Source organism: Puma concolor, chromosome D2, assembly GCF_028749965.1.
Source record: "Puma concolor isolate L17-30 chromosome D2, mPumCon1.1.hap2, whole genome shotgun sequence".
NCBI classification, from domain to species: domain Eukaryota; kingdom Metazoa; phylum Chordata; class Mammalia; order Carnivora; family Felidae; genus Puma; species Puma concolor.
In genome coordinates, this window is record NC_141677.1 from 86177868 (window position 1) to 86199809 (window position 21942).

The window sequence follows — 21942 nt, forward strand, 5'->3', positions numbered from 1 at the left end:
TCCTGCCCCTGTGCAGGAAGCCGTTGTGGGTGTGGCGGACTTTCGAGGAATTTAGGCAAGTGTAAGACTACTGTGGTCGTTGATTTAACCAAAGTCGAACCAGTCAGCTTCCCGGGTTGGGATGGCCTCTGCTGTGCACCGAGAACCGATGATTGGCTGTTAGCGGTGGGTCGCTGAGCTGTGTCTCCAAGGAATGTGTGTGTTTGCAGTGTTTCCCAGACCTCTGTGCCCTGAATCCCTTCCACAGACAGGAAGGGCCAGCTTCACTCATAGTGCCTACTGGACACTCCAGGTGTCCACTCTGTGTGGCGACCTCTCCGTGCCAGAGCAGACTGTGAGAGGGCGCCAAGGTCAGCGGGACAAAGGCCCATGCATTCAAGTGAGACAACATGGATGGAGAGCCAGGGTCTGTAAGGGTCCCTGTGGAGACGTGAGCTGTTGGGGCCACACAGCCTGAAGGTGCTTCCCTGGTTAAAACTTCTCAGCTCTGTTAAAGATTTTTTTTAATGTTTATTTTGAGAGAGAGAGAGAGAGAGAGAGAGAGCGAGCACAAGCGGGGGAGGGACAGAGAGAGAGGAAGACGCAGAATCTGAAGCAGGCTCCAGGCTCTGAGCTGTCAGCACAGAGCCCGACGCGGGGCTCAAACTCGTGAACTGTGAGGTTGCGACCTGAGCTGAAGCCGGACGCTCAACCGACAGAGCCACCCGGGCGCCCCTAAAACTTCTCAGCTCTCTTAAGAATGACTTCTGATTGACAAGGGATCTGGTTTGTGACACCAAGTCAAGTTCATCTGTGTCCTTAGTTCCTCAAAACCGATGCAGGAATTATAACCAGGAGCAGAGAATTAGCACCAAAAGGACTTAGAGAAGACAGAGTCACACATGGGCGCGCACGCAATACGGTCTCCCTGTGAAAGGTTGACGCAAGACAACGAGCAGCTGCATAGAAACACACACAGCGATCACAAACACTCGTGGCCAACCAAGTGTCCTGTATCTGCAATGATCACACCCCAGGACCTGGACCTTCAGGTAAACAAACACGCACGTGCAAGTGTGCGTGTAGTGACAACGTGCAGAGTTGTCCTCACCACCACGCTTCCCCCAGCCCCGTACTGACACGCCTTCACAGCACAGTTCAGACTTGGTAAATGTCACAGGATGTCAAGTGCTGAGAAGGGCAGGAGAAGGTACTAGAAGTTGGCAGGTTGGGGAAAAAAGTACCCATTTGGTGGATCAGCAGAGCCTCTACAGACTCAGAATCAGTATTTGAGGCCAATCTGAATTCTGGCCTCTCTAGGTTGAATAAAGAAACCACTCAACAAAGGATGCTCCTTCCCCAGCCTGAGGAGGTGGCTAATGCCACCTACCGCCCGGAGACTGGTTCTGCAGCTGGTTCCGGCCACCCCGTCTGGTCCTCGGTGGAAGAGAGATTAGAATTTATGCCAGGGATGGAAAACGGGCTGTCACCTCTCAGGACGGTGATACACTGCAGGGAATTAAAAATTAATTTAAAAATTATCTGGCTAAAGTGTTTTTGGAGATCGCAATAAATTGGATTAAGATTCGTGGACTACATTTCTTATAAATACATTTCTTCTGCAGGGCACCTTATGAGGTACGTTCATATTTTTTTCGTGGGTAGCAACCCCAAAAGCTTCATCCCAATTCTAGATTAGGTTATTGGGTACATGCTTACCTGCATAGTCGTATCTTAGGAGAAACTGGATTGCTGTGGAACCATCAGATAACACACATTTCTGAAAAGAAATGGAATGTATTTTTATTGGCACAGCCAAGATGAAGTATGTCTTGAAATCTGTTTTACAAATAAACTTGCACATAAATTGTCCATTCATTGCTTTGAAATCTTTTTTCACGTTTGAGGAGCTGTCAGAGGTCCCTAATAAACATGAGTCTTATTTAGTTTACTGGATATGTAATTCTTCTTTTCTTTGAAAATAATTATTTTTCAAGCAAGTGCAGCAAAAATACAACCAATAAAAATCTAGCTATGACAGCATAAACAACCTTTATAGCCAGCATATACATAGAGTTCTTCCAATAAAAGCAGTTTCTAGTAGGGAAAGGAACACAGAAAATTGGCCGACTGGTCGGAGATCAAGGTCTGGGCTCCTAAGGGTCGACAGCCTGTTTCCACTTCTCCATTGGGATAATCCCTGGTTATCGGGGACAGTTGGGGCATCCCAACTGCTGGTATATTTCAACGTGGTTTGTGAGACACCTGCCCCAGGGCCCATTCTTGGGGCCACCAAAGCTGATGGACGGTGGGGTGAAGGTCCCCAGAGGGCTCCGGAGGGCAGGATGCAGACCCTCTACATTTTGCATCCGGCCCTGCGGTCTCTCAGGAGGGTGGTGTCAGGATGCCAAGGTGAGTGGGCAGGGCTGGGGCAGGGGGATTAGGGTCCATTTAGCAGAATCTGGTCCAAGGAGTCTACTCTGGATTTTGGTCACCTCCAACTCCGACTAGTCAGGGCTCCCTTCCAGGTGTGTTGTTTGGGCCCTTCCCAGCTCTGCGTCCTGGGGTGGTCTCACTGTGCCCTGATCATGATCCTTGGCCACCAGCACGTGTGGACAGAGCATGAACCCTGCAGCTGAAGGCTCCTGGGCGTCCCCAGCCAGGTGCAGACTCTTCCCGGGAAGCTCCGTGTTAGCAAGTTCTCAGCAGACATGCGGGTGCTCATTTATGCTTTTTATAGTAGCTCCAGAAGATGTTATCGCAGCTTGAGAACAGAAATTAAAATATGTATCCTTCAGGTGCAAATCTACTGTACTTACAGTTTTACTGTTTCTCTGCAGGGGGGCTCCATTAATCTTGTAACAGTGAAATTCCTAAGGAAATTAATTCCCTCCAGTTGGGGTTATTCTCAACTGGTCTTCGGGGGCGGAGTAATTGGAATTTAAGAGTCTCTCTTAAAAGAAAGGAAACATTGGCCATTTTACTTGAATAACAACACTTTTTAATGCCATGCCTTGCCCATTAAAAACGCTGGTTCGTTCTCTCCCCGCCCTCCCCCCACCCCAGGGCTCCTGTGTCTCTCAGATCCTTGGGGTGAGGTTTACAGAAACCCCCTCCAGGTGGGGACTTAATTCCAAGTCCTCACCTAGAGTGACCAGGCATTCCTGTCCGCCATGACTTATTTGTGTCTGCCTAGCTCCTCAGCACTGTGCCCTGCCAGGGAGTAAGTGACACTTGGCCCCAGGAAGGAATGATGTGTCATTAAAAATGCAGGGTGAAAATATTTCCTTGCCTATCTAGGAGCAGTTAATGTTAGCTGTCGTTACCTGGAAAAATAACGACCCCTCAGTCTCTCTCTCACACTTACCCCTCTTTAAAATGGGGTCCATTCACAGATGCAGGGTGGGGGGGGGGGGCTGCTTTGCTGCCAGGAAGGCCTCCCGCAGCTCTGTCTGGAGCTTTGGTTCTCCCAGGCCAAGACTTCACAACGCGGGGTCCCGGCCTCCAGATCCCTGTGCTGCGGGTCCCTGAGACGCAGCACAGCACCCGTGGAGAAACCTAACTGTCCTGTCCTTTTCAGGGCTGGGCCACTGTCCCAGGAGAGCTGAGCTGTGCCTGGTTCCTGACTGAGCAGGGTCTGGGAGCCCGGGAGAGGCCCCTGCTCAGGGGACACTTAGGGTGAAATGTCACTGGCTTCCCTAAGGGGGCGCCGGGAGGGAATAGAGCATGGCTAGATGATGCTTCTGTATGGGGTCAGCAGAAGGTCAGTGCCTGGGATGAACACACATCGGTACACAGGCCGAAAACAGCCCCAGTATATTGCTTTCCTGTGTTTTTACGCTCTTCCACACTAACGGGCTGGAGGGAAAGCCAAGTCCAGAGTATTCTGTAATGGGCCAAACCAGTTTAATAGGATAATGAGCTTTCCCCTTTGGGTGCAACAAGCTTAGAGACGACAGCATACTCACAGCGTACTCACAGGGGAGGGATGGGGTGCAGTGGGGTACACGAGACGGGCAGGAGGTGTAAAGAGAAGGCCTAGTGTGATCTTGGTGTTGGTCCTTCCCTGCCGCGGGTCTGGGTGTTTCCTTAGCTATGAAGTGTAGGTAGGTGGTGATGTTTTCACCTCAGCAGCCGGAGGAGCACTGAGTGATACAGACTCTTTTGTGAGGGCTTTGGAAGGCTGACAAGCACTTTATACGTGTATATATGCTTAAGTACCTGTAACTCAGATGCAACAGTCTCCCACATGTGGCTTGGGCTCAGGGCTGAGGGGAGTGGTCTTTTGTTGTCAAAGTCAGAGCATTTTATTTTTTTATTTGAGAGAGAGAGAGAGAGAGAGCGAGCCAGCAGGGGAGAGAGACAGAGAATCCCAAGCAGGCTCCACGCTCAGCACGGAGTCCAACTCTGGGCTCAATCCCACGACCCTGGGATCATGACCTGAGTCAAAATCAAGAGTTGGACACTCAACCAACTGAGCCACCCAGGTGCCCCCAAAGCCAGAGCATTTTAAAGCTCAGAGGTCAGCTGCTAACCATTATGCCTGTGTCTAATGTCTATCACTCACTATGTCGATGGTGATAGCGGCAGAAAGAGCATGAGTGACAAGTGGTAATGTAATCTGGGAGTTTTCCTTTTTTTTTTTGTAAGTAGAGAGCATGTTCTGTAGCTGGTGTGTGCTACTATCAGCAAATTCCATTTAAAGGGGAAATAGGGATTTTTAAAACAGCCACATTCAGAAGGGGTGATTACTACTGCTTTTTGAAGAAGAATCACTATTGCACATTTCCCTTGTGCATTACAATTTCATTATTTTTAAAATTACAAAGACAGTCCATGTTCTTTGAAAAAATGCAAATGACACTAAGAAGTACATAATGTAAAAAATGAAGGTCTTCCCTTTCACTCTGCTCTTTTGCAGGGGCAAGCTCTCCTAACACTTTGGGGCACATCCTTCTGAAGAACTTTTTCTATGCTGTGTTCAGCTATAGGTAGTTATGTCATTTAATTTCTTATATTCCTGTTTAATATGGCCATCAGAGTGGGGTACCTGAGTGGCTCAGTCAGGTAAGTGTTGGATTCTGGATTTTGGCTCAGGTCATGAGCTTATGGTTTGTGGGTTCGAGCCCTGCGTCCAGCTCTGCGTTGACAGCATGGAGCCTGCTTGGAGTTCTCTCTCTCTCTCTCTCTCTCTCTCTCAAAAATAAACATAAAAAAACTTTTTAAAAATGGCCATGGGAGTATACACCCTGTTTTGCAACATGGGGTTCCCCTCCTTCTATTGCATTTTTGCATAGTAATCTCTAGGTTTTATTTAAAAAACTTTTTTTCATTGTAAAATAATTTTGTGCCACGTGCAGTTCTAAATACAGAGAGATCCTGTGTACCTTCTCCCCCAAAGAGGACATCTTGCAAAAAACCATAGTACAAAACCACAACCGGGATGTCCATGATCACACAATCCGCCCCTTTTCTTCAGATTCCCCAGTTTTACTGGAATTCATTTGTGTGTGTATTTTGTCCTATGCAATTTTATGTTTAGGTTTGCATGTGTAACTACAGTCAGGATACAAAACAGTTCCTCATGGCTCCCATTGCATTTTAAATAATGTAATTTTCCATTTTCAGTAACATCTATCCCATTCCATCCGCACCTTTTAGTTAATTTCATTTTAGATTAAAATGCTATCCTGTGGGACGTCCAGACCTGACTTCACCTGCAGTCGCGCACACACCCTCCTCCCGGCTGCTGTAGAACTGTCTGGAAGGGGCGGAGCCTCCGGGAGCGGGTGCCCAGCGAGGCTGGCGTCCGCGATGCCAGGAGCACGCGGGTCAGGCGAGCTGGCGCTCCCCCGGAAGCTCCGCCCCCGGTTCCGTGCTCTCCCCAAGCGCAGGCCCGGGGCGGCCCGGGGGCGGGGCTTCCGCGCGCAGTCGCCCGGAGGCCCCGCCCCCGCCGGCCGCCCGCGCTCGATTGCTCTTGTCTGGCGGCTGCAGCATGGCGGCGGGGGCGGCCGAGGCGGCGGCGGCTGTGGTGGAGGTCGGTTCAACCCGGCAGTTTGAGGAGCTGCTGCGCCTCACAGCCAAGTAAGCGGGGCGGCGGGCGGCGGGGCTGAGGGGACGCACGCGGGGGGCGGCCTCCCGGGCGGCGGCCGGCGGCCCCCGGATCCCGAGCCTGGTCTCCGGGCCCGATCCCCGGCTCGGCCCGGACGCCCGGCCTGGCGGCCGCGGGGCGCGGCGGCGCGGCGAGTCGGCCCCGGGGCCGGGGGAGGGGCGCGGAGACCCCGCGGCCGCGTTGCCAGCAGCGGGCGGTTGAGGAGGGCCTAGCGGGTTAGGTGACTCTGCCTCCCTGGAGCCGAGCGGTCGAGACGTGTGCATACTCGGGTAGTGCTCGCGTGTTCCAGCTCACCTGCAGCCGCAGACGGGGATTTCCTGTTTGGGGAGCTGGCCGAGCCGGGGTCTGTGCTGCTTTGGCACACGCGCTCCTGGCCCTGGGGACGGCTCCAGAAGGGGACCCGCGGGGCTGCGCGGGATTAGGGGACACCGAACTGGGTGGGCGCGTACGATCCAGGGCTTCCGGGGCCGCCTTCCCCCGTGAGCCCTCCGGGGCCTGGGGGTTCTCTGAGCTTCGTACCGCTCTACTGCCGCCGGGTACGGTGGGGGCTCCAGGGCCGGATGGCCGGGGAGCCAGTCCCCAGCCCCGCCACTACCTAGCCTTGTGACCCTTGGGCAGGCTTCATTACCGGGCCTCAGTTTCCTCGACGGTGAGATGGATTCTTAGAGTAGCGGATCCCTAGGGTTGTGGTGGGTGAAGGAGGCGGTGCGTGTACCCCGCGACCTCGCCTGGCGCGCGGGATCGTCAGCCCGGAGTATTTTCAGTATGGAACAGAGTAGTTGCATGGCGGTCCCAGGAAGTAAGTGCCTGTGGACCCAATTCCGTGGGATTGACACCCCCCCCCCCCCGGATTTGATTTAGGGGCAGGTAGTGCCCTGCTTGGGAGAGCAAGTGAGACGGGGGAGTTAGGTGCCTGTGTTGGGAATGGAGCAGGGTGAGAATTCCTGCCCGAACTTGTGGCTGGTCATGGGCTGGGGACGTGGCGGAGTCAAAGGTATTGACCAGAACAGCTCTTTTGAGTTTTGAGCCTTGCTTGGAAAATTGTTTGGGGTGGGGAGGAAGGAGAGAAATGACCAGTACTCCTTGATGAAAGGTGGGTTCTGACTCATCCAGCGCCTGCGTTCAGATTACCGAGGACAGCCAAGGTGGACGCTTCCTGAAAGGACCAGGGCCTGCGCGGGCCTGCGCTCCGGACGTGTTTGAACTTACTATCACCTGAAAGACTGTTTTGCTCTGTGTGTTGCACAGTTTGGTTTTTAGGTTTCATTTTTTATTCATAAAAATCCTTAAAATAACACAGTCCGTACCGTACCACGTATTCTTGCCGCTGGCCCGCACTTAAAGTGACCCAGGAGACAAGACACCTTTTCCGTAGCGATTAAACAGGCACCTGGGCAATGATGCATGGCATCCAGGAAGGGAATAAATCTGCTGGTTTCGGTGAAAATGGAAGCATTTACGTTATTAAGTAGGGGCGCCTGGGTGGCTCAGTTGGGCCTCAGACGCTTGATCACCTCCCGGGTCTTGATCTCGGGGCTGTGGGTTTGGGCCCGCGTTGGGCTCCGCGCTGGGCGTGAAGCCTACTTAAAAAAAAATTAAATCGTACTTGGCATTGTAGTCATTTAAAAATGTGCTTTGTAAACATCACTTCTCAATTTTAAAATTTTACGTGAATTGAACTTTTTGCTTGCGTCGTGTCAGGTGTTTGTAGATCGCTGACACCTCAGCTGGTCTGTGCTGGGCGGAATGTTCATACCCATCTGCAGAGTAATTGAGATTTTGCCCGTGTGTAAAATACTTACGAGTCGAGTATAGGCGGTATTTAATAAAGGGTAGCTGGTGTTATCTGCAGATGAGGAACTGCAGGAGCAGAACACCTAACGAGAGAGAAACTGCTATTTATCGAGCACCAGTTATCCTGCTGATGAAGAACCAAGGTGTCTGTTACGTTGTCCAAAGTCACGTTAGTTGGGATTTGAACCTGGTCCTCAAACGGCACACCATGCACACTGGATTACAGACAGAGTACTCTTACCTGTAACCTAAGAGAGGGCGGCGGCAGCGTTTATGTTTGTTTCAGGTTTATATCCTCATGCTACCAGACCCGGGGTACTTAATTAGAAAGCTAAGCATCTAAATATGAGAATATTGTGGGTAATATAAAATAACTATTGATACTATCATACTTCTGCGTTTTCAAAACGTTTTCATATTTTTGTTTGATCTTCCCAACACTCCAGGGTATTAGTTACTGCTATTTTATAATTGGGAAGATTCCATGATTAAGACCTAAATTACTCTTCAAAGCCATGTTAGTGATAATGGAATTTAAGTTGTGTAGGTGTACTTTTTTCGTTTTTTTAATTCTTAGAGTATAATTGACACAGTATATTAGTTTCAGGTGCATTATTTATTTATTTTTGCATAGATCAGTTCATACTATTATAAAGTTTGGTAACATTTTAATTAAGTTATTTTTTAATGTTTATTTGGGGGGGGAGAGAGAGAGACAGACAGACACAGCACGGGTGGGGGAGGGGGAGAGAGGGAGACACAGAATCCGAAGCCGGTTCCAGGCTCTCAGCTGTCAGCACAGAGCCCTATGTGAAGCTCCAACTGGAGCCGTGACATCATGACCTGAGCCGAAGTTGGACGCTTAACCAACTGAGCACCCAGGCGCCCCTTAATTTTTAAAAATACAATCATATTGTGAGCAATTTTACATGTCGTAAAAATTCCTTGAGAAATGATTCTTAATGTCTTGATAGTATTTTATTGTATGACCATTAAAAAAACTATAGTATTGTTGAAGAATTGATTTTTCTAGTTATTTTCTATAAGATAATGGAAAAGTATTCATATACATAAATCTTTGTCTCTTTAATTACCTCCTTAGGATAGATACTTGACCGTGTGTAGGAAATTTCTGAAAGGTTGCAGTTTAATTTTTACCAGCAGGATATGGAAATGCTTGGCTCTCTCCATCTTTTTGGTCGTGGAATATTATTTAAAAAATCCTTTTCAATTTAGTAGAAAATGGTATCCCAGTTTTTTAAAAATGAGGTATGAACATACACACCATGTAAAATGCACAGATCTTAATAGTTAGGTATGATGAATTTTTATAGTTGTACGTACACAAGTAATCACCAGTCACAACAGTATCGAGCCCCAGAATGTTCTTTCGCTCCTTTCCAGTAATCCCCACCGCTGATCCACTTTCTGTCAGTGTAGATTAGTTCTACCTGTTCTTGGTACTTTATGTAAATGGAGTCTACAGCTGCTGGTTTTTTATGTCTGGGTTGTTTTGCCCAGCATGCTTTCGAGATGCATGTTGTTGCATGGATCTGTCATTAGTTCCTTCTACTGCTGAGGAGTATTTTATTATATGAATAGACAACAGTTTCTCCAATTTGTAGACATTTGGGTCATTTCCGGTTTTTGGCTATTGTGTCTGAGGCTGTTGAACATTCGTGTGCAGGTCCTTTCGTGGGCCTCTTTTCTTTCTCCCCGTCCCCTTAGGCTTTGGAGCCTCCCCAGCATCCTCTGCACAGGCTCATTCAGAGGTTTTTGAGGGGCAGGTAGATCACTTATGGCCTGGGGCGCCTGGGTGGCGCAGTCGGTTAAGCGTCCGACTTCAGCCAGGTCACGATCTCGCGCTCCGTGAGTTCGAGCCCCGCGTCGGGCTCTGGGCTAATGGCTCAGAGCCTGGAGCCTGTTTCCAATTCTGTGTCTCCCTCTCTCTCTGCCCCTCCCCCGTTCATGCTCTGTCTCTCTCTATCCCAAAAATGAATAAACGTGAAAAAAAAAAAAATTAAAAAAAAAAAAAAAGATCACTTATGGCCTGCGTCACACTGGCCAGAGCTCAGTTCTGGGGCCCCAGACAGCTGCAAGTGTAGTCAGGCTCTATGCCCAGGAGGAGAAGGAAACCACACTTGGTGAAACACAGCATAGTCTCTGCCATAGGCCCTGAGGCCCACCTACCCACACGTTGGAGCTTCTGAGTTCTGCTGGACATGAGCGATAACCTATTGATTAGGGACCCACAGTATGTCCTTTCCAGCCTTAGGTGGGTCTTTCTTGAGAACATGCTGCTTTCCTCTTGTGTGCCCCCGGGCAGCTCTCCCTTCTGCCTCAGTGCTGTCTGGGACTCAGACCTCCATTTTCCTTTGTTTCAGCAAATGACACGCTTCCTACCTGGGAAAACAGCATCTCCCCAACTCGCCTTCTACTCTCCCCTCCCCCAACATCTAACATTTATTCGTAGCTTTACCCATTCTGGATTGCTTCACTCCTGACCTGGAGCAGACTGCCCCTTATCTCAAGATGAATTCTTCTCTGCTCTTAGGTTCCCCTCCCCTGCCGCCCCGAGACTTTGCATCCTTAGAAGGCTCTTTTGCCTTCAACCTTTTCCTCTCCACTTACACTACCCCCTCACAAGATAAACGTGAAGATTTTCTTGTATTAAAAAAAACAGGGGCGCCTGGGTGGCTCAGTCAGTTAAGCGTCCAGTTTAGGCTCAGGTCATGATCTCACAGTTTGTGGGTTTGAGCCCTGCCTCCGGCTCTGCGCTGACAGTGTGGAACCTGCTTGGGATTCTCTCTTCACGCTCTCTGTCCCTCCCCCGCTCACATTTTTTCTCTCTCTCGAAATAAATAAACTAAAAAAAAAAAAAAAAAAAAAAAGCCAATCCCTTGAGCCTGTCTTTGCCTCTGCCTGGGACTCCCCCTGTTTACAGACAGATCTCTTATTGAAGTGTAGATTTCTAGCAACCTGCTTCCTCCTCTTAGGTTCAGTCCCCTGCATGCTGCAGTCCGACTTGTGCTTCTGCCATCCAGCGTTGCTGGTGCCCTGCCACCTGCATCAGATGGTTGTCATTCCTTCCTCCTCCTTCTCTTGACTTCTGTGAGGCCCTTTAACCTTTGAGAGGCACAACAGAATCGAGCCCCAGAATGTTCCATTTAGGCTCCATTTTCTGGTCTACTGCCGGGTTCCTTTTCCTTTGTCTGTCCCAACTCCTGTTGATGAGTCCAGAGGCTCTGACCTCTGTGTTTTTGTAGAGCTTGGTGCCAGCTCTGTTTCTTGATTACCAAGTCTGTCTGCAGATGAAGCACAGACTTCTTTCCTGGGTTTGAGACCATCACTAGCAGCCCACCAGGTTTCCTCTCCTCTCAGGTTAGCGGCTAGTATATGTGACCCATGCCTGCTGCCACCGCTGGTCATCCATCAGTCACTGAAACTTGGAGTCGCTCTAGCCCTTGCTTCTAAGGTCACCAACCAAATCCTGCCCCTCCTACCTCTGAAATCCCTTTCATTCTGTTCTCTGACGCTGGATGGGAGGCTCACTCTTCTCTCAGCCGTACTGTTTCACTGGTTTTACAGGTTGCCACTCCTTTGCTTACCCACAGGTTAGTTGTCCTTACTTCCTTTCTTTATGTAACATTTTTTAAAAAATTGTGTTTTTTTCCTGCTTTTTCACATTTTTTCTGATTGGGGGTGGTTATATTTGAACTTAGAATTCTGTGGAAGGGTTTTTTAAGTTCAGTATGAGGATAGACTTAAAAGATATCTTTGCCAAGACAATTTTGTATGAAAATAGTTGATAAATATACACTGAGATGCCTAAGAACTTAGTCAACAATTTATTAATCCACTGTCCTGTCTGTTCATACTATCAATTTTTAGAAAATCTTTTGTAGTATAATGTAAAAAAAGGATGTTGTTGTAAAAAGTAGTTTCTTTTTTTCCCCTTGTTTTCTGCCTGCGTGCCTTCATTTTCAACATTTTATTCCTGTTCCTGTGGTCACAACTATACCTCTGCCTCCACAGTACTGTGCTTAGAAAGTGAATCCTAGAATTTGTAGTGACCATCTATCTGCAGTCCCTTTTCAGAGACATCGTGCAGACATCTAGTTTCCGCCTTTCCTAAGGATCTGAGAACATAATTGATTTATAGGACTGTGAGTTGGGATGGATGAATATTTAGAACCACTTCATATGAAGTAAGTCTTCACTCAAGAGATACCATTGACTTGAAAGTTCATCCGAAAGATTATCAAGACCTTGCAAGCCTTCCATTTCAGTCTTTGTTTAATACAACAAAATCGTAGCAGTACAAAAGCAATTCAGGCAGTTCTTGTACAGGTTTTTTGGTAATAGAATTGAATATATATACAAATCTCCTTATTTTTAAAGACACTGTAGCTTTAAAACATTGCGTTTTGTTGATTTCTAGGTCCCTCCTCGTGGTCCATTTTTGGGCGCCATGGGCTCCGCAGTGTGCTCAGATGAACGACGTGATGGCAGAGTTGGCCAAAGAGCACCCTCAAGTTTCATTTGTGAAGGTATTGTATTTCCACTGTCGCATCTTTTGTGAGCTTAATTCTGACTTATGATGCAGACTGCATTTTACTAACGTAAGGGAGGAGGGGTGTGGGATTCTACATTTATAGTTGGTGCATTTGTTATTTTTGCAGTAGATTATTCTTAAAAATCTTAAAATTGTTTTGCATTTCTCAAGTACCGAGTAGTGTAACAATCACCATACTTTCCCTGACACATGCTTGGTAGATTGCAGGATGGGCAGGGGGGATGTTTGTGAACAGAAGCAGACTAGATCATTCAGTGTCGGCCATTGTGGTTTTAGTACGGTAAAAATACTAACAGAGCTTGCTTCATTGAAGAGCAAGGTGTGATGTGCCAAGTGATTGGAGAAAGGGTGTGTGAGGCGGCTGGGAACCCAGGGAACGGAAAGAAGCTGCTATCTGGGATCTGGGGTCAGGTAAATGCAGACCCATAGGAGAAACCGAAAGCTTTGCTGACCTGTTTAGGAAGCAGAGAAGGAAGGAATCTGGTGTCTCTCTGGCTTGCCTTGTTTTCACCCAGCTTTGCATGCTCTAGTTCCTAGTTTGTGTCTTGGGTGGGCATGTACTAGGAAGTGATAGTTGAGGCTGTGGATTAGCTACTTGGTTTAGCACATTTAATGCTGTTATTCAGGACTTAGTACTGGTTGAAACAACAAAGCCACAGTAGAGAAGCCGAGAATCTTAGAAATGAAACCCTGGTTTCAGAAACTTGAATCCTTCAGATTTAAAGAAACAAGAAAGACCAAAGCCTTATTTTATAAAACCAGAATTTGTGAGTTCAGAGGACATGTTTAGTAAATATACCCACATGTGGGTTTAAAAGTGACATCTCTATTTTCCGCTTTGTGTATCAACTGAAAACAGAATTCTGAAGGCTAATTCATCTGTGTAACGAGATAAAACTTTCAGGCAGTTTCTGTACAGATAAGTGTGCTTTGAATGGTGTTGCAGTTAGATGTCTCAAAATCACAACAGCATGAAAGGTGTACAACGCGAAGCTCCCCTGCACCTCCCCCCCCCCCCCCCCCGCTGTCCTGCCCTATAAAGAAGGGGCTGCCTGTGTTAATTTTGCATGAATCCTTTCAGTGTTTCCTTTTTTTTTTTTAATGAAGATAGAGCAAATATAGAAGTAATAGCTAGCTTTTTAAAATTTAAGGACTTATTTAAAATTCCAATGAAATGTGTAAATGTAACCTTAGAATATAACCCTAAAATGTCCAGTATAAATAATAGAAGGAGACATTAAAACTGCATGTTTGGTCAGTGATAAAAGATAATGATTACAAGTGGAATGAATGATTAAACATTTCAATCATAAGATTAATCAAGATGATGGTAATTGTTGCAAGTCTGCTTTTATGTGTATAATGTTACAGGTTTAGGTGACACATTGTTCTGAGCTGCCATCTGAATGGTTTATTTAAAGAGACTATAGAATTACTTCTCACATTGGTACCACACTTGGCTGTGAGATTTTAAGTTGTTCAAGTGCTTAAGTGTCTCGCCAGGCGTTGGAAGTCCTGGTCTGCTGGGGATGCCTGAACCCTACTGCACCTGCCTCTCGGGGGTAGGGGGTGGCGCTAGGTGGGGCAGTTCTCCCAGGAGTCATTACTTTCTGAAAATTCACTCTGTGGAGTAGTTGGTCTTTAAATGGCAGGGATAACCTGCAGTGGACTTTGTAAGGTAGGTAATTTAATTGGTGAGCAAATAAGAAGTAAAATATTTGAGAGGTCTGTTGGCATTCCCCAGGAAGAGAGGGTGCAGTTCATTTAAAAAATTTTTTTTTTCAACGTTTTTTATTTATTTTGGGACAGAGAGAGACAGAGCATGAACGGGGGAGGGGCAGAGAGAGAGGGAGACACAGAATCAGAAACAGGCTCCAGGCTCCGAGCCATCAGCCCAGAGCCTGACGCGGGGCACGGACCGCGAGATCGTGACCTGGCTGAAGTCGGATGCTTAACCGACTGTGCCACCCAGGCGCCCCCATTTTAAAATAACTTTCTTTTGTTATTGAGAGCTTTTTGAACAGTCTAGGGAAGGGAACTGATGTTCTGCTCTGTGTCTTTTAATTTGATTTCTTAGTTTTTTTTGTTTTTTGACTGCCAACAGTCTGGCATTTTTGACTTGTGAATTATAGAGATCAGTCCATTTTATAACTTAGATTTCCAAAATCATCATGTAGGTGATCTCAAGCATAATGTTTTTAATACTTAATTTTTTTTCTTTTTTTTTTTTACTGTTTGTTTATTTTGAGAGACACACAGAGCATAAGCAGGGGAGGGGCAGAGGGAGGGAGACACAGAATCTGAAGCAGGGTCCAGGCTCCAGGCTCCGAGCTGTCAGCAGAGCCCGACGCGGGGCTGGAACCCATGAACCGTGAGATGGTGACCTGAGTCAAAGTTGGACGCTTAACCGACTGAGCCACCCAGGCGCCCCTTTAATACTTTGAGTGTAGAGTTTTGTGACCACCAACAGTTTCTTGTTTTGTAGACAATGGGAAAGTAATACCTGAGAAAAGTTAGCGTACGTTTTGGTCCGAATTAGTCTGTGCTCACTGGAACAGGTTGTTGAAAGGCAGGACTCTCACATTTATTGCACGTGAACGAACACCCTCCTTCCTGTACTGATGGGCTGGTGATGAAGTGCACGCACGCTCCTTGGCACCACGTCTATGCCCGTGCCTTGCGGTGATTCTCTGTTGCGCATTGGCTGCCCCATCTAGCCCGAACCCAAGGCTCTGGGCCCCACAGGAGGTTCGCACACCTCCAAGGCCTTCGCGAAGACATAGGAGTCGCTCTTATTGCCCAAAGTCTTACTGAAAACTTAACATTTGTTCAGAGTAAAATAAAATGGCTAATTAAAATGTTACATGTCCTTGCTTTTCAAAATGTGTAAAGTCAGTTTGTTAGCTCTTTGCCTTTAAATTTTTAAATTTTGTTTCTTTAATTTATTGTTTTTTTTAATGTTTTTATTTATTTTTGAGACAGAGAGAGACAGAGCATGAGCAGGGGAGGGGCAGAGAGAGAGAGGGAGACACAGAATCCTAAGCAGGCTCCAGGCTCCGAGCTGTCAGCACAGAGCCCGACGGGGGGAGGGGGCTCGAACCCACAGACTGTGAGATCATGACCCGAGCCGAAGTCAGACGCTCAACCGACTGAGCCACCCAGGTGCCCCAACTCTTTGCCTTTAAAACGGGAATACACGTTTATTGTTTACTCCCTTGTTTGATAGAATCTTTCCAGGTCTAGGGTGTGGTAGTGGGGTGGGAAGGAGTGAGAACAGCATAAGGCTCCTTGTGATGGTGTAGTTGGGTACCAGTAGTTCTATTCGAGGTCCGAGTCACATTCGTCTTTTCGTAGAGTGGCTGTTTATTTTTTTTTTATTTTACGTTTGATTTTATTGTGATTTAAATTATTAATTGAAATATTTTATTCAGTTTGTTACATTAAATTTATTATTTTTTTTCTTCAAATGAGAATTGTATATTTTTAAGGTGTGCAACATGATGATTCAAATCAAATCCATTTTATATGAAGTCTCCCATGTACCCCTGTGGCTTTTTTTTTTTTTCCCCATCTCCAAACTTAGTCTGTGCCTATGGTTCAACGATTAGAGAATATCTTGTACTTTTGTCTGTTCTGTCGTTTAATTCCTGTTTTGTTTGGCTTCTTGAGTAGGTGGTGGGATATTTGAAGTAGAGACCTGTACCTTACCTTGTTCTCATTTTTTTATGGCTTTCCTTTGTGTCATTGGCTTCCGTCTCCTATGCCAGCCTCCCCCCCCCCTCTTCCAGCTTGGTATTCTGATTCAGTTAAGCCGCGGTACTCATTTTACCATATAAGGCACTTTGGTACATGAAACCTCAAAGTCAGGCTTATTGGACACCTGGTTGGTGAGGTTTTGTACTACTGTATTTCACTTAGTAGTAATCTGATTTGTATAGTTCCTGCCGAACTTGAATTTTGCGTCCATTGTAACTTCAGATACGAAGGCAAAGGTATAGGAGTTAGATACTTAAATTTGTATTTTTTGATTCTTAAAAAACAGGAATTGTTATAATTTGATTCTTGAGTGCGCAAGCATCTTAAAATACAGCTCACAGTTCAGTTTCTAAGGGTCTCTAAAATCAGTATAGATAATTTCTGTGTGGTTATAGAAACGTTCAATTCTAAATGTCTGTTCAGTTAGTATTTGTAAACAGACAATGTAGGGTCATCTCCAGAAGGGTGCCAGCCAGCTGTGTAACTAGGTACCACTTAGCTGAATTCCTGTTTTTCAGTGTCAGAGAATAACCAGTTTATTTGGCATCTTAGAGAACGTATGTAGGATTCCATTTTTGGAGAACTCTAAAAATGCCTCTCAGATAATTCAAGTAGAATTGCTAAATCTTAAAAATATTCTAGTTTTTATTTATGCTGTCTTGGTAATTAAAAAAAAATTAACAATTAACAGTTCATTAGCCATTCCTGGGCTACGTTTGGTAAAGGTCTTTTAAAAAGCTATCAAAAACATTAAAGATCTATTTGGACAAGGAATTTTACTTCGAAAGGTTTTCCTTTAATATCACAAGTCACAGAGTTAGAAAGAAGCCTCTTTTTGATGTTTAACAAAATATTCCTGAATGTCAGGTTTAATTGTTCTCTCCTCAGCCTTGGGGATCAGTGCCACGCTGGCCAGTGGTCACTCCCGTTGTTGGCTTAGCAATAGTGACCACCATTTATTCAGTATTGTGTCAAAATTTATTTACCCAACACTTACAGGCCACTGCTATGCTAGTCACTGGGGGTACACAACAATAGGGTAATCGGGTAACGTTATCAAGGTAATTTCAGAGAATAGTTCTGAAAGGAAAGAAATCGGGTGTGGAAGAAGAGACCTGGGCTGATGGGCGCTTTATTCCGGTCTGGCTGGAGATCTGCATCTAGTAAGAGAGCTGGAAGAGGAAAAGGAGCTGTCCTTGGGAGAGCCAGGACAAACTTTTAGGCTGTGGATTAGCAAGTGAGTACTGCTGGAGGGCCTGGCCTGCATATGGGCCACCGGTGGGGCCAGTGAAGGGGGAGAGGGTATGGCAGGAGGCTGGAAGGGGAGGCAACAGCCACATGACCTGTGGGCACTGGTGGAGTTTGGGTTTTATTTTGAGTGCAGTGGAAGTGACACATCAGTTTCTGGTTTTAAGCGCTTACCTGGCTGTCCTGTGGGGAGTGGGTTGAAGTGGCGGAAGGATGCAGACTGGAAGCAAGTACGCACGTTAGGAGGCTATTTCACAGGCCAGGTAAGAGATGCCTTGGACACGGGTGGCAAGGGAGCATCGAAATGACGTCATGGTCTGATTTGGCTTGTATTTTAGAGGGGGAACCCAGAAGACCTGTTAACGGATTGGATGTCGGGTGAGGGAAATGGAGTAATCAAAGTTGTCTTCCTTTTGATTGGATCACTGGCTGGATGAAAGAAGACAGAGATGCCCTGGGGAGGAACAGGCTTGGTGGGAAATGCCTGGTAGAGATCCACATACAGATGTCAAGTGTGTAGCTTGGAGCTGAGCGGGGAGGTCTGGCCTGGATACAACTTGGGCGTTGTCGCCATATTGGTGTTTCTTAGATGAGACCGCTCAGGGAGGATGAGCGTAAATAAGAGAAGTGCACTCAGAACCAAGTCCTGGGATGTGCCAGCCGTGGAGAGGTTGGCCAGATGTGAGGGAAGAAGCCAAAGAGACTGAGTCATGAGAGTTATAGGAAAAACAAAACAAAACATGGAAGGCCAGGTGAAGGGTATCATGAGAAGGTGGGTGCGGTCGTACTAATGATACTGAAAGGTCAGTAACATGATGAACAAAGAGTAACCATTGGCTTTGGTGAAATGGTAGCTTGGCGGTGTAGAGAGGAGCTTGGCTCTGGAGCTACACTGCCCTCCTCCACTGCTCACCATTGTTGGAATCTTGGCTGAGTTACCTAACCTCCTTAAATTCCAGTTTCTTCTGTTAGTTAGGTGTAATGACAGCATCTATGATCGTGCAGATTAAATGGCTCAGTATACAAACTGCACTTAGAACAGTGTCTGGCTTAGATTAATCATAGCTGTCAGCCATTACCATCATAGTCGTCTTCGGTGACCCTCTAGAGAGGGAGTTCCCTACCTCTGCAGTTAACCTTGCTGTGGTAACAGCTCCCTGCCTCTCCTCACCCGACCGCACACGGGAAGGGTCTGAGTTTGAGAGTCATGGTTCAGGAAGTAGATGGTTCCCAACAAAGGCATTCTGTCTGAAATTCCATTCTGGAAACGTTCGTGTTTGGTGAGGGCTAAAGTCATGTATAAATCCTATCTTTGAAATTTAATCTTTCTTTTTGATCGATAGAGTAGAAAAAGTTTACCGTAGTATAGTGAAAAAAAGCATAGGTTTTGTAGTCAGTCTTGGGTTTATTTCTCTCTTACCCAGTGACTGTGTGTTTTGGGACAAGTTACATCTTTACCTAGCCCCCTGTAAGGTTGAGATGATAATGTACCATACACTTTTCCAGGTGTTAAGTAGTTTAGGCAATTGAATGCAAAGAGCCTGTCATGGTTTATGGCACCGAGTAGGTTTTCCATGAAAGATAGCTATTATTGACTGCCGTTGGTCTTTTCTGAATGCAGCTCACTTTTCAGTATTTATTTATTTTCTATTTTCATTGATAGAACTGTCATGTTGCTTTACATCCAATAAAAATGTTTCCAGAGAATTTTACTGCTGCAAAGGTTTTAGGGCCTCAGATAACCCTTGATGTTCTGGGAGAATGGCTGTGCCTTTAGTGACAGTCCTAGCCCCTGCTCTGGGAGGATTTGTTTGTCACCACTGCCTTTGTCTTACGAAGATGTCATCTCGCTGGGAGCTATTTTGAGGAGAGGTGCTTGTGGTGATCCTCCTGGCTTTAGGAATTTCAAGAGGATGATTTGCTTCCTAGAAGAATTGTCACTAAGGGAGACCCTTGGAAACCAGCAGGAATATGAGAAGAGGTCAACTTTAAGCAGCACAGAGGAATGTGTTTTTATGATTCCCGATGTTGCCTGTTTTGGTTTGGTTTAAGACCATAGTATCTTGTTTTTGCTGAGTATTGCCCCCTTTTATTAAAAAAAATTTTTTTTAATGTTTATTTATTTTTGAGAGAGCTAGAGCATGAGGGGGTCAGGGGCAGAGACAGGGAGACACGGAATCAGAAGCAGTCGCCAGGCTCCTGGCTTGCAGAGCCCAACGTGGGCTCGAACTCACAGACTGTGAGATCATGACCTGAGCCGAAGTCGGACGCTCAACCTACTGAGCCACTCAGGTGCCCCTTAGTACTGCCCCTTTTTAAAATTTGTGTTATTTTGCTGTTAGAATCCAGTTGTACCAAAGATAGGGATCGTAACTGAGCCTCACCCAGTGCCAGTGTGTGCCGGGCACTCCAGGGGTATTATTTGCAAGAGGAAATAACGAGCTGCCCCAGTCATCGCCTTCTCTGCTGTTATTTGCTTTGAGTGTGCAATTGTATGAAAGAAAACGGCACAGAAGTTTTCAGAACTTTCAGAAAGCGTGTTCTACATAGTGGTCTCCAAATGCTTTGTCTTCTCTCTGTTCATTTTTTTTAGTTTATTGGACAGTTGATGTTGACTTGAAACGTATATAATTTTCACGTTAATACATTTTGAAAGATGAAGGTAATTAAAAATATTTGTCTAAAGGGCGTTTTGAAGAAATAAAAATAAAGTAGTAAAAGAGCACCCGGGAACGTGTGAGACAGAAGATAGAAACCAAAGACGAATGACTGTGCCTCCCACTTACCGTCCAGGTTCATTTGGATAGATGGATGCTGGATTGGGGAAGGCTCTAGATAAGAATAGTGTTTCAAGCCTATTTTGTGGAAACCTTCTCTTCCTGGAAAAATACAGGATATAGATCTTTAACTCTTTTAACAGTATAATTTATCAATAAATTTTATTTCCTACAGGTATAATGTGAATTCAGATTTTTATTGGTTTTAAAAAGTTTATATTAAATTGAAAGTCCTGTGAGGGAAGGATACAATATTACGTCTTAGTTTCTCTCAAAGTGTATTGTTTACAAAATCCTGCACATAAATAGCTTACAGGAACTGTGTTCTAATTATTTAGAAATCGAGTTGCGTAAAATTCATATGTCAGGTAACACATCGTGTCTCGTTGAGGGGCCTCAAGGAAATCATCAAGCAGAATGCAGTCATCTTATTGAAAATGCATTTAAATGTATGAATAGACCCAGAAGTAGATAACCTAGCAAGATCTCTGCCTAGTGTCCGGCAGCCTTGCAGGGGTTAAAAGTAAAATTTATCAGACATCAATAGTTTATTGAAGAAATACTCCTTTTTGCTTCATAATTTGCAGAAGGCTGCAACTGTCAGTCATGATGTACTGCCTCTTGAAATTAGTCAATAGAGCAAACAGCAAGAATTGCTGTGGGCAGAAAATAAGCACTGTAATCATGACATAACTGGGGTCAGTGATTTATGGATTTCAATATAGTAGTAGCTGCATATGATTGAAAATTTACTAGGTCACTAGTGCACCAAAAATTTTATTCACAGCCTCCAGGCATCTTTCGAAATGTGCAACAAAATAAAAACCTCTGAACCTGTTTTGACACTGCGGACTCAGTGGATGACACACCAGCCCAGTGAGTCTCATTTAAATGTAAATGTGTCATAAACTTTTGTACCAGACTCTTTAGAAACATCACCTACTTGAAGGGATGCTGCATGTGAATCTGGTAGACATATTGAAGTCGTAAAAAAGGACCTTTTCATAATCAAGCTTTATATTCTTTTGTTTTTAAAGTTGGAAGCTGAAGCCGTTCCTGAAGTATCTGAAAAATACGAAATTAGTTCTGTTCCCACCTTTCTGTTTTTCAAGGTAAGGATAAGGACGCACAAGAGATCCTGCATCTGTAGTGGGCCGGGGGGCTGAATCTTGGTTCCTTTACCCCTTTCCCTGATCCGTGAACGTTAGACACTCGGTTGTTCCTGGCTTTGCCCCGTCTTCTTGTAGTCTCCTTGTTTGCATTGATGCTAAAGCTTGGCCTGGGGCATCCTGCAGAAGTGATATGGGCCATGTAGAGGACCAGCAACCAGAATTGGAGCTTCTGGAGAACAATCCAGATACTTGGCTATAGCCGCAAAATGTCCCCTCCGTTGGGTAGAAGTTGGTTGCTTAGGGCATGTGCCTGGACATAATGGAACATCTGGCCGGTCCTGGTTTGATTAATGACTCTCTTAGGAAGCAGGTGCAAATCTGTGCTTCGGGGCACCCCTGAGTGTCCCCACAGTTCCTCCAAGTACTGCATTTGTACTTAGTAACAGATTAATCCCCACGAGGGTGGAGGAAATCTTTTCTCTTTAAGGTTGGACTCTGATCTGGTTTGAGTTTGAGGTGTAGCGATGTTTTCCTAGTATGTTCCCAAAAAGGGGATGAAAGAAAACAGTTAACATATTTCTGAAATGG

At 45.9% G+C, this 21942-nt stretch overlaps 1 protein-coding gene and 1 long non-coding RNA gene across 3 annotated transcripts in view; one reads left to right on the top strand and one right to left on the bottom strand.

The window, feature by feature from the left end:
- Window positions 1-524: 524 nt before the first annotated feature.
- Window positions 525-5825, bottom strand: LOC147576240 (uncharacterized). Its single transcript, XR_015241929.1, has 3 exons — window positions 5634-5825; window positions 2556-2743; window positions 525-1759 (listed from the first exon to the last, which is right to left on the bottom strand). It is a non-coding gene; the product is annotated as an uncharacterized LOC147576240 (long non-coding RNA).
- Window positions 5826-5907: 82 nt separating this feature from the next.
- Window positions 5908-21942, top strand: part of GLRX3 (glutaredoxin 3) — a 32000-nt gene continuing 15965 nt past the window's right edge. For both annotated transcript variants that reach the window (XR_015241928.1, XM_025917907.2), the window contains exons 1-3: window positions 5908-6063; window positions 12327-12435; window positions 21280-21354. Coding sequence is in view for 1 of the 2 variants with exons in the window: in XM_025917907.2 (XP_025773692.1) it covers window positions 5975-6063; window positions 12327-12435; window positions 21280-21354 (273 nt within the window). In the remaining variant the exon portion in view is untranslated. The remainder of the gene's footprint in view (window positions 6064-12326; window positions 12436-21279; window positions 21355-21942) is intronic.